Source organism: Somniosus microcephalus, chromosome 30 (genome assembly GCF_052327205.1).
Source record: "Somniosus microcephalus isolate GS21.2 chromosome 30, FLI_Smic_1.0, whole genome shotgun sequence".
Classification (NCBI taxonomy): domain Eukaryota; kingdom Metazoa; phylum Chordata; class Chondrichthyes; order Squaliformes; family Somniosidae; genus Somniosus; species Somniosus microcephalus.
Genome location: NC_141016.1, coordinates 16,462,389 through 16,474,769, shown reverse-complemented (window position 1 = coordinate 16,474,769; position 12,381 = coordinate 16,462,389). Strand labels below are relative to the sequence as shown.

Below are 12,381 nucleotides of genomic sequence, written 5' to 3'. Positions count from 1 at the left end.
TCCCCAGCCACATGTATCCACACAGCCTTGGTCTGACTGGGAGGCCTCTTCCTCCCTGATGAAGGGAACAGGACCTCCCTGTGGGCCCTAGCCCCATCCACCAATGCCTGTAGTGCTGCCTTGTCAAACTTAGGAGCTGCTCTTGGCCTCCCGCTGGCCATTGTTCCTGCAGGTTCCTGTGCCATCAAATGGAGAAAGCTTGGCAGTCTGCAGAAGAAGCAAGGCTTGCTGTGGACCTTAAATGCAGCAGCAATGATGACGTCATTGGAGGGGACTTTCAGTCATGAGAAACCCATTTGCAAAGGCTTCCCACAAGTTGGAAATCAATTGGCCAATTGAGTTAAAATTGCATCAATCTCCCACATCCATTTAGATTTGTGTGGGAAACACAAAATTCAGGGAACACGCCAAGAGCCCGCAGCCGAGTTAAAATCGAGGCCAAAGTATTTGTTTAATTTCTCCTGTCTCAGCCTGAGGGACCCACGTTTACTTTCGCTAATCTTTTCCTTTTTACATACTTATAGAAGTTTTTATAGTCTGTTTTTGTCTCTCGCTAGTTTACTGATATATTCTATTTTCCCTTTATCAATTTCTTGGTCCTCCTTTGCTGAATTCTAAAATCCTCCCAATCCTCAGGCTTACTTTTGGCAACATTATAGGCCTCTTCCTTTAATATAATACTATCTTTAATTTCTCTCGTTAGCCACAGGTGGACCATTTTTCCCGTGGTGTTTTTATTCCTTAAGGAAATGTATCTTCGCTGTAAATTATGAATTATTTCTTTAAATGTTTGCCATTGCTTTTCTACTGTCATATCTTTTAACCTAGTTTCCCAACTTACCTTAGCCAACTCGCCTCTCATACCTACGTAGTTTGCTTTGTTCAGAGTTAGGACTCTAGTTTCAGACTTAACTAAATCACTCAAACGCAACATAAAATTCTATCATACTATGATCACTGCTCCCCAGAGGCTCTTTTACGACAAGGTTATTAATTAACCCCGTCTCATTGCACAATACTAGATCTAAAATAGCCAATTCCTAGGTTCCTCGACATACTGATCTAGAAAACTATCTTGAATGCATTGCATGAACTCTTCATCTGCACTATTACTGCAAATGTAGTTTGCCCAGTCTATATGAAAGTTAAAAGTCCCCCATGATTACTGTATTACCCGTTACATACATCTCTAATTTCCCGATTTATACTCTCTGACGCTACAACTACTGTTGGGGGGCCTATAAACCACTCCCACTCGTGTTTTCTGCCCCTTGTTTCTTAGCTCCACCCAAACTGATTCTACATTTTGTTTTTCCGAGCCAAGATCCTTTCTCTCTACTGTCTTTATCCCCTCCTTTATTATCAGGGCTACCCCCCTCCTTTTCCATTCTGCCTGTCTCTTCTAAAAGTCAAATATCCTGGAATATTTAGTTCTCAACCTTGGTCACCCTGCAACCACGTCTCTGTGATGGCTATTAAAATAACCCATTTATTTCTATCTATGCTATTACTGTAATTCATCTATTTTGTTGCGAATGCTTAGTGCATTCAGATATAGTACCTTTAGCTTTTTTCTATTTTTCCCTGATGTCACTTTAGTCACTGGTGCTTTATTAATCTCTCTGTCCCTTCCTGATCCACTCTGCTTATCTTTACCCAGATCACTACTCTGCTCTACAGCCTTGACATTTCTCTTACTGCTTTTGAATTTACCCTTTCCTAAATCGTCCCACACCCCCTTCATTAGTTTAAAGCCCTATGTGCCGCCTTAGTTATTCGATTCGCCAGGACACTGGTCCCAGTTAAGTGAAGCCCGTCCCAACGGAACAGCTCCCTCTTTTCCCAGTGCTGATGCCAGTGTCCCATGAATTGAAACCCCTTCCTCCCATACTACTCTTTGAGCCACACTAGCGTTTTGTACAGCTCCATCATAACCTCCCTGCTCTTATTTTCTATGCCTCGGCTAATAAAGGCAAGTATCCCATATGCCTTTTTAACCACCTTATCTACCAGTCCTGCTGCCTTCAGGGATCTATCTACATGCACACCAAGGTTCCTCTGATCCTCCCTAGGGTCCTACCATTCATTGTGTATTTCCTTGCCTTGTTAGTCCTCCCAAAATGCATCAGCTCACACTTTTCAGGGTTAAATTCCTTTTACCACTGTTCTGCCCATCTGACCAACCCGTCTATATCATCCTGTAGCCGGAGGCTTCCCTCCTTGCTATTTACCACCCCACCAATTTTCGTGTCATCTGCAAACGTAATGATCATACCTCCTACATTCATATCTAAATCATTAATGTACTCTACAAACAGCAAAGGACCCAGCACCGATCCCTGCGGTACACCATTGGACACAGGCTTCCAGTCGCAAAAACAACCTTCGACCATCACCTTCTGCCTCCTGCCACTAAGCCAATTTTGGATCCAATGTGCCAAATTGCCCTGGATCCCATGGGCTCTTACCTTCTTGACCAGTCTCCCATGTGGGACTTTGTCAAAAGCCTTACTGAAGTCCATGTAGACTACATCAACTGCACTACCCTCATCCACACACCTAGTCACCCCCTCGAAAAATTCAATCAAATTGATCAGACATGATCAGCATCTCGTGAAGTGATGCGCCGATAACAACCTGGCCCGTAACATCAAGAAAACCAAAGAAATCATTGTGGACTTCAGGAAGTCCAAAGGCGGAAGTCACACCCCCCATCCACGTCCATGGGGCTGTGGTGGAAAGGGTGGACAGCTTTAAGTTCCTCGGAGTCCACATCACGGAAGACCTCTCCTGGTCCCTCAATACCTCCTCTCTGGTGAAGGCGGCCCAGCAGCGCCTATATTTCCTAAGGAGGCTGAAGGGATGTAACCTGTCACCCCTGATTCTCTCTAACTTTTACCGCTGCACTATAGAGAGCATCCTGACAAACTGTATCACAGTATGGTATGGCAGTTGTAGCTACTATGACCGGAAAGCCCTGCAGCGGGTAGTCAAAACTGCCCAACGCATTACCGGCACCCGGCTACCGACCATAGAGCACATATACCAGAAACGCTGTCTACGGAGGTCACGGTCCATCATCAAAGACCCTACCCACCCCAGCCACAGTCTGTTCGCCCTCCTGCCATCTGGGAGACGCTACAGATGCATTCGCACCCATACGGCCAGATTTAGGAACAGCTTCTTTCCCAGGGCTGTCATCCTACTGAACTCCACAAACTATAAAGCCTGCACATCTGCTATTGCACTTTATTATGGTTATGTTTATATGTTAATATACTACAAGCCAAATGTATGTTGAATGTTTAAATGTCTTAATCCAAATGTACACTCTCGGGAGCCGCAAGCCTACATTTCGTTGTACTGCACTTGTGCACTAACAATGACAATAAAAGTTGATTTTGATTTGATGATCTCCCCCTGACAAAGCCATGCTGACTATCCCTGATTAATCCCTGCCTCTCCAAGTGGAGACTAATTCTGTCCCTCAGGATTTTTTCCAGTAATTTTCCTACCACTGATGTTAGGCTCACTGGCCTGTAATTCCCTGGTTTATCCCTACTACCCTTCTTGAACAATGGTACTACGTTAGCTGTTCGCCAGTCCTCTGGCACCTCCCCTGTGGCCAGAGAGGTTCTGAAAATTTGTGTCAGTTCTACCTGTGTCCTACGTGGACCACGATCACTGCATCCTCCCCCTCCCGCTCCAAGTTCTTCTCCAGCCGTGATGAGATATCCTTAACCCTGGCACCGGACAGGCAACACAACCTTTGGAACTCCCGGTCGCGGCTGCAGAGAACAGTATCTATTCCCCTGATTATACTGTCCCCTACAACTACATTCCTTTTCAATCCCCCCCCCCCCCCCGACTTGAATGGCCTCCTGCACCATGGTGCCATGGTCAGTTTGCTCATCCACCCTGCAGTCCTTGTTCTCATCCACACAGGTAGCAAGTACCTCATACCTGTTGGTCAAAGACAAGGGCCAAGGCTCCTTCATCACTACATCCTGGGTCCCCATACCTTCCTGACTCAGTCACACCCTCCTGTCCCTGACCATTGACGAACTCCAAAGTACTACTTACCCTAAGGGGTGTGACTACCTTCTGGAACAAAGTGTTCAAGTAATTCTCCCCCTCCCTGATGCCCCGCAACGTCTGCACCTAGTAGTCCAGCTCGAAATTCCTCAAGCTGCAGACACTTACCGCAGATGTGGTTGCTCGGGATCTTGCTGGTCTCCACAAACTCCCACATGCTGCAGTTACGGCACATCACCTGCCCTGCAATGTCTATCTATCCTTCTTTATTTATTTGATTAGTTAATTAATTATTTTATTAATTATTATTCTATTGTATTTAACCTGCAAACAGAATTTTGGAATTTTTTAAAAGTAAAATGACTTGGTGGATAAATATACCAAATGTGGTACTGAGCCATACAGACTGGGAAGGTCCCAACTTCATTCCAGCATCTCGGCATCAGTGCTAGGAATGGGTGTGAGAAAATAAGCCAGGGTTTGTGTTCAAGTGAGACGTGCTGCAAAGTGCTGATATTTGGGCTTTGTCAGAACAGGAGGGGCTTGGCTAGAATGCCTCCTGCAGTCCCCTCCCCTGCATTCTAACAGACTGCTGACATTCACCATTTCAGCTCACATATGAAGGCGGCTCAACTTGGGCAAGCAACCCAAGAACTGCGTCTGTGAAAATGTACTCCAACGCAAGTTGCTATCTTCGGGAGAGAATATAAAACCAGTTTTAAAGTTTGCAGAAACACTAAAATCACTGACCTCATCTATCCTTTAACAAGCTGCACACTGTGACCTTGATTCAGCAATGACAACTCTCAAGAGCTGAAAATTCAGCACAAACTGAAAAGCACCATAGCTGAGCTTTCAATTTCAATATTTCTATTAAGGTCAGCCACTGAGGGCTGGTCTTACCAACTTATAGCTCACCTCATTTTATTCAAGCACTGAAGTAGTACAAGGCAACAAAATACACCCAACCAATACAAAATCAAAAATAATCAGTGAATTCAGAACAAAATGAGTTCTGTTTTTTTCAGTTAAACTGAAACAAAATGCTGTCCGTTTGTGCCCAAGTTATACATAAACTTCAAGAACTTCCTAAAGATAAGTTGAGGCAAGAGTTCCTCTCACAGCTTGTAATTTGTTTTGATGCCATCCATGATGCAGGGTGAAAAACCACATTTGTCTTAACTTCTCCTTCATCTACAATTATGGGTCCATCAATGAAATGGGAAGGGGAGAGCAGTCCAGGTTCAAATTCAGCCCAGACTAGAAAGCATGGAAAAGTCCACTCTGATGGAAGTTAAAGATCTCCTCTCTCTGAGGGCTAACTGAAGAGGTGGTAGTTCAATGCCACAAATCCAGAAATAAACTTGGTGTCACACTGAATCAAATGAAAAAGTAGAAGTGTTTATACTTTGTGCTTTTAACAGGAGAATTGTTGAATGTACCGCTGGAGCTTCAGTCCATTATCAGGTTGCCGAAAAGTTTCACTGAGTTCCAGCAAGGGCCCTGTCTCTCCGGGCTCCTCTTTGAAAACCTACAAGAGAAAGGAAACAGTTTGGGTTACTGCTCCCTCTGTATTTACTCACATACATCACTGCTCCATAACACATCAAGGCTTAGTATATTCTGAAAAAAAGTAAGAAAATCCACCAAGAGAGGCAACTACAGTGTAAAACTTTATACTTGCACTTGAATGAGTGAATTTGGAACAATTTCCGTCCAACTATGTATGACTGATGCTGCGTCCAAGAAAAATGAAATGGTAAAACCTCTGTCTTTCCAAGTCACCTGGCACTGATCTCAGCCCATTTGTGCCAATCCTGGGAAATCAGTGAGTATAACAATGTTTTCAACCCCCCACTGACTCCTGCTGAGCATGGTTCACGTGCAAGGCACCCTCCAGTACCTCACCCATGTTTATATTAATTGCACATGAGCCCAGACACTGATATTGACAGGTAGTTCAGCCCCATGGAGCACAACAGCTCGCCAATCCCATTCTCAACTGATGAACAAACACATGCACTACCAAAAGGAGTCACTGTATAATGATCAAGAGCAGGAACCCCTGGCAGAAATTTCCCTATCTAACCCAGAGGCACTGAGCCAATTGCAATGCCCAGACATAATCTATCTCAGCAGAGACAGGGGATCAAACTATGGCTCAGCTATTTGTGAATAAACCTGGTATCGAGAAAGCTGTAGCAAAGTCCCTTATAGTAAGAACTTAACACTCACCCCCAACTCCCTGAAGGTCTGTATAGCACTGTTAGCAAGGCAGAGCGTGGCACTTTCTGTAAAATGTTGAGAAGATACGTAAGCTCAAGCCTTTTTGACCCATGCATTCAAATCAAAACTTGTAGTCACAAAATATATGCCACAGTGTTAATGATATATGGTTTGAAAAATCTAAATTAAAAGTGGTACTAAACCCCAGGGGCAACAACATTCCTAAACACACATTCGGAATCCTGAATCTCAGTTCAGAGCAGTGTTGTTAAGTGGGTAATAAAAAACAGAAAATACTGGAAATACTCAGGTCAGGCAGCATCTGTCGAGAGAGAAACAGAGTTAACGTTTCAGGTCGATGATCCTGCGTCAGAACTGGAAAAAGTTGGAGATGGAACAGGTTTTTAAGCAAGTGCAGGGGCAGGGAGAGGGGGGAGGGAAGGAAAGAACAAAAGGGAAGGTCTGTGATAGGATGGAAGGCAGGAGAGATTAAGAGACAAAAGGGATGATGGTGCAACGCAAAAGGAGATGGTAATGGGACAAGTTAAGAAACAAAAGATGGTTCTAGATGAAGTGTAAATGGCAGAATGATCGACAGCTGCCATGAGAGAGAGAAAAAAAGATAGAGGCAGAGGTTATGGTCTGAAATTGTTGAACTCAATGTTGAGTCCAGAAGGCTGTAAAGTGTCTAATCGAAAGATGAGGTGCTGTTCCTTGAGCTTACGTTGAGCTTCATTGGAACAGTGTAAGAGGCCGAGGACAGAGAGGTCAGAGTGGGAGTGGAGTGGTGAATTGAAGCGACAGGCGACCGGAAGCTCAGGGTCACCCTTACGGACTGAACGGAGGTGTTCTGCAAAGCAGTCACCCAATCTGCGTTTGGTCTCCCCAATGTAGAGACGACCGCATCGTGAGCAGCGAATACAGTATACTAAATTGTAAGGAGTACAAGTAAATCGCTGTTTCACCTGGAAGGGGTGTTTGGGGCCCTGGACAGTGGGAAGGTAAAAGGGCAGGTGTTGCATCTACCGGACCATGTCCGTTCTATTTCCCGCACTTCTGCTCTCACCCCGTTCCCTCCCTCCCGGGACCAAGATAGGGTTCCCCTTGTCCTCACCTTTCACCCCACCAGCCTCCACAAGATGAAACTATAGCCAAGACACACGATTAGGAAGCTCCAGCTCCACCCAAAGTTGAGTGAGCGGTTCCATTTCTTCTCATCCACAGTCTGCTAAGAAGTCTTTCCTAGTATTCACTCCTTCACGTGTATTATACTGTGGTATTTGAGCTGTTTACTGATTGAAATCATTTTGTTGCATCGATTGACTCACCGTGCTGTTCCTTAACCTGTGCCTGCATAAATTTAAACATCTTCAACACACACTCTGGCTCTGAAAGCAAAAGCACAGAAGATGCATCAGCTTTGAACCTGTTCTCATCCAATCCTGGCAGAAGGGCCAAATCATTCTCCATATATTTCAGTTCAGAGTTAGAGAAATTTAAGAATTAAGAGCTGCACAGAATGCTATTTCTGAAACTACTAAGTGAAATGCTACGGAAGACCTGAAACAGTTGTGTCTAACAAATGGGCTATCGGAGAGACTGGGTTCACTCACTGAGCCGCTATGGGCTTCAGACCCTCACATTCATTAAAATGTCATTAACAGGTACAGAAAATAATCAAAAAGGCTAATGGAATGCTGGCCTTTATAACTAGAGGACTAGAATACAAGGGGGTAGAAGTTATGCTGCAGTTATACAAAGCCCTGGTTAGACCACACCTGGAGCACTGTGAGCAGTTCTGGGCGCCACACCTTAGGAAGGATATATTGGCTTTGGAGGGAGTGCAGCGTAGGTTTACCAGAATGATGCGCCCAGGGGTTAAATTACAAGGAGAGATTACACAAACTAGGGTTGTATTCCCTGTAATTTAGACGGTTATGGGGCGATTTGATCGAAGTTTTCAAGATATTAAAGGGAACAGATAGGGTAGATAGAGAGAAACTATTTCCGCTGGTTGGAGAGTCTAGGACTAGGGAGCATAGTCTAAAAATTAGAGCCAGACCTTTCAGGAGTGAAATTAAGAAACACTTCTACGATAGCAAAATACTGCAGAAAATGCTGGATAAACTCAGCAGGCCAGGCAACATCCGTGGAGAGAGAGAGTCAACGTTTCGGGTAAAAACCCTTCGTCAAGACTGAGTTTTTGTCTCACAGATTATCTATTAGAGAGTAAAAACACTTCCTTGGAACACTGTAATTGGCTGCATGTAATCGGACTTAGGGCCACATTGAATCAGCAGAATCCCTTTTAAATAAATTTTCTTTACTGTTGCAACGTGAATTGGGTTACACAAAATACTGTACATTATGTCCAGGGGCCACCCCAGCATCGCTAATCTACGTGAATTCCTTCTGGTGATGTCAGTTTCAAAGTGGTTTCATTTTCTATTGAGTGCTAAGAGCCATCATACTCGGAAGCTATTCTTAGATGATGCTCATTTCCTTGAACATGAATATATGGTTTTCTGTGAAGTGCATTTTCTAAGGACAATCTTCAAAGGGTCTGCTTTTCACTAAAGGAATAGATGGCTTTGAAATTTTACCTATATTCTTGGGTCTTTAGTTCCCTACTTCATCATGCCTTTACAAATAAGGAAGCTAATTTGGACTCCATGCGGATTCACTTCCTGTGTAACCTCCTTCAGAGACTGTTATTCAGAAGCTACTGGGAAAAAAACTGAGGATCTCAGCTTTAACAAAAGCTCCACACCCGAAACATTAACTCCTCTGTTCTCTCCATAGATGCTGCCTGAAGTGCTGTATGCTTGCAGCCTTCTCTGTTTTTGTTCAGGATCTCAAATTCTTATTTCTAGTTTTAACTGAATTGGAGTTGGCCATTTGGCTATCTAATCTACTCTGCCATTTTGTTAGCCATGGATAGCTGTTTATCTTACTTTCAATTCCCAGCTCTTTCTCCATATCCCTTAATAACCATACTTCCAAATAAGTACTGCGCCCCATTTTCAATTGATTCTGGGGCCATGCATTCCACATTCCCACAACCTTTTGTGTGTAGAATTTTTCTGGATTTATGCAGCTTGGTTTAGCTAATGCCCCTTCATTCTAGATCCCCCTACTAAAGGGAATAGCTGTTCCTTATCTACTCTGGCTCAGTTGATAGCCTCTCACCTCTGAGGTGAGTCAAATGGGTTTGGATATCACTTCAGGACTTTGACACAACCTGAACAACATACACTTCAAGTGCTGTCCTTCAAACGAGAAATTAAACCAAGAAGCTGTCTGTTCAGGTGGATGTTTAAGATCTTGTGAAAGTATTCGAAGACCAGCAGGGAGTTCTCCCAGTGTCTTGGCCAATATTGTTCTACCAACATGACCATTTCATTGCTGCGTAGGGGATCTGGTTGTTTGCCGATATAACAGTGACTGCATTTCAAAGGTAGTTTGTGTGAAGTGCTTGGAGATGTTCCTCAGAGATGTGGTAAGACGCTAAATAATTGCAAATCTTTTTACCTTGTCAATTCGCTTCATTATTTAAAATATCCCAATCAGGCCACTCCTCGACTTATCTCTAGGTAATACAGCTCAAGTTTACCCAGTCTGTCAAACCTCGTTCCTTTCACCGCACTATCATCCTGGTGAATTGTTGCTGGACCTTCTCCAATTTTAGTATATCCTTTCTATGGTGCAGCATCCAAAATGGAACACAATATTGCAGAAGCATTTGATATACCGTGTAAAGTTAGGCTCCTGTAATTATTACTATCTTGCTGTGTCTTTTTGCTCCTTATAGGAAAATTAGATCCATATGCACATTAGTCTGGCAATGTGGTATTTTCCACTTTCTGAAGTGGCAGAAGAATGCAATGGGCATCCCACGTATACTCCAGTATGCAATTTACCACAATCTGGAGTTCATTATTAAACTTGGACTGCACAGCCTAGTACATGGCGGAGAATAAAATGGGCAATACCATGAACAAAAGGTACAGCATTCCACCCAAAGCTCTGACCACCTTTATTTTGTACATTAATTGATCACTGTAGTTCAACCATCACACTAACTGTACCTTCTGTTGGAAAGTCAAATTTGTGGAGCAGACCTGCTGCTGTCCCATAGGCCTTCAGCACAGGCTGCAGCAAACTACAGAGAAAGAGGAAAAACGTGTGGCTCTCGCTGGTTCGGCCAAGCTGGAAATGAGATGACGACACGTCAGGCACCTGCTGCCAAACTGGGATAAACAGAATTGTAACAAAAGGCTAAAAATGCAATTTCTATACAACGCATGGATTTATTAATGTCCCATTGTGTACAATAGACCAAAAGACAAACATCTACTTGGATGGAGGTTTACATGTTTTTCCTGTTGCACTTTTATTCAGTAACACTGTACATCAAGTAGCAGCCTTGCTCTAAATTCTATCAATCTTATCTCAAACGATTCACATCATTCTGCAATTTTGGCTAATTGAAGCGGTCCGTAACTGGTACTCTTCCCTTTCTCCAACAGTCCTTATTTACCCGAGTAATTCTGTGTTGTCCTGCTAGTCTAGCGAGTCCCCAATGGAATTCTTTGCTACATCATTACAATACTCTGCACTGTGGTGAAACTTTTCAGCGCTAAAAATATCAAAACATTATACTGTAGAAGCCACATTCCAAAATGAGAGTCAGTATACCTTGAAATAACACTTCCAGACCTCTCCATCACCATCACTGCCAGAGTCATCAAAATCATCCATCACCTTCCACGTCAGCTCCTCAGCGAACCGCTTCTGCCATGTGTCGCACACTGGCTGTTTGTTCTCATTCTACCAAGAGGAGACAAAGCAGGAATTTCAAATCACTTCTATGCAGAGAGATTACGGAGGGAAAGGCTACAGCTGACTGCTGGCTAAACCGTGCACCAGCCAAAACCTCTCCAGTGTCTGAGCTGTTACAGTCAGTTTGAATAAAGTTCCAGGGGTGCAGAATGCCTACCAGCATCTTGCCTAGGTGGTCATTCAAGTGTGAGCCCAGATAATGAGCCTCAGATGCGGGGAAGATGTTCCCGATGATGGGTGAAACTAGAACTAGGGGGCATAGTCTTAGAATAAGGGGCTGCTCTTTCAAAACTGAGATGAGGAGGAACTACTTCACTCAGAGGGTGGTAGGTCCATGGAATATGCTGCCCCAAAAAGCTGTAGAAGCTACATCATTACATAAATTTAAAACAGAAATAGAGTTTCCTAGAAGTAAAGGGAATTAAGGGTTACGGGGAGCGGGCAGGAATTTGGACATGAGTCTAGGTTCGGATCGGTCATGGTCCTGTGGGTAGCGGAGCGGGCCCAGGGGCCGTGTAGCCTGATCCTGCTCCTATTTCGTGTGACTAATTCTGTTAGATTCAGGAGATGGTTCTGTGATAGTGGATTGGCGGTTAGGATCAGATCAGCCATGATCTTATTGAATGGCGGAGCAGGCTCGAGGGGCCGATTGGCCTACTCCTGCTCCTATTTCTTATGTTCTTAGTAGGGGGGCGATCACAGTCAAACCTCATCCTTTTCCCTCTGTTGACACATACGCTTCCAGCAGCCTCAATCCTGCCTGATCTTTGCCATTTTTACCTCAAGGATGCCGAGGTCAGTGTAGCACCACACCACTCTAGCTGAGCTCAGCTACTCAGCACACACCAGACCTTCTGGTCTGTATGGCTCATTTCACACTGGGCGGTATGCTCGCTCACCAAGCCATCAGATGAGCCTATTTAATATTACATAGAATTTACAGCACAGAAACAGGCCATTCGGCCCAACTGGTCCATGCCACTGTTTATGCTCCACATGAGCCTCTTCCCGCCCTACTTCATCTCATCCTATCAGTATAACCTTCTGTTCCTTTCTCCCTCATGTGTTTAATCTAGCTTTCCCTTAAATGCATCTATGCTATTTACCTCAACTACTCCTTGTAGTAGCAAGTTTCATATTCTAACCACTTTGAGTAAAGAAGTTTCTCCTGAATTCCTTATTGGATTTATTATTGACTACCTTATATTTATGGTCCCTAGTTTTGGACTATTGTTTCCTTTACCAGTGACAGACAACCATCACCAAATTATTCTAAAC

General features: G+C 43.9%; 1 protein-coding gene across 5 annotated transcripts in view; it reads right to left on the bottom strand.

Moving 5' to 3' along the window:
• Nucleotides 1-4,894: 4,894 nt before the first annotated feature.
• The window catches only part of LOC147097960 (glycerol-3-phosphate acyltransferase 1, mitochondrial-like), a 35,833-nt gene continuing 28,346 nt past the window's right edge, over nt 4,895-12,381 (bottom strand). For 2 of the 5 annotated variants that reach the window (XM_085971063.1, XM_085971065.1), the window contains exons 18-22: nt 10,960-11,091; nt 10,350-10,470; nt 7,590-7,649; nt 6,271-6,326; nt 4,895-5,566 (exon numbers count right to left, since the gene is read on the bottom strand). In XM_085971063.1, coding sequence (XP_085827189.1) covers nt 5,453-5,566; nt 6,271-6,326; nt 7,590-7,649; nt 10,350-10,470; nt 10,960-11,091 — 483 coding nt within the window. In that variant the 3' untranslated portion in view covers nt 4,895-5,452. Of the gene's footprint in view, nt 5,567-6,270; nt 6,327-7,589; nt 7,650-10,349; nt 10,512-10,959; nt 11,092-12,381 lie in introns of those variants that run through there. The other 3 variants (XM_085971066.1, XR_015074249.1, XR_015074248.1) reach the window with 3 other exon arrangements.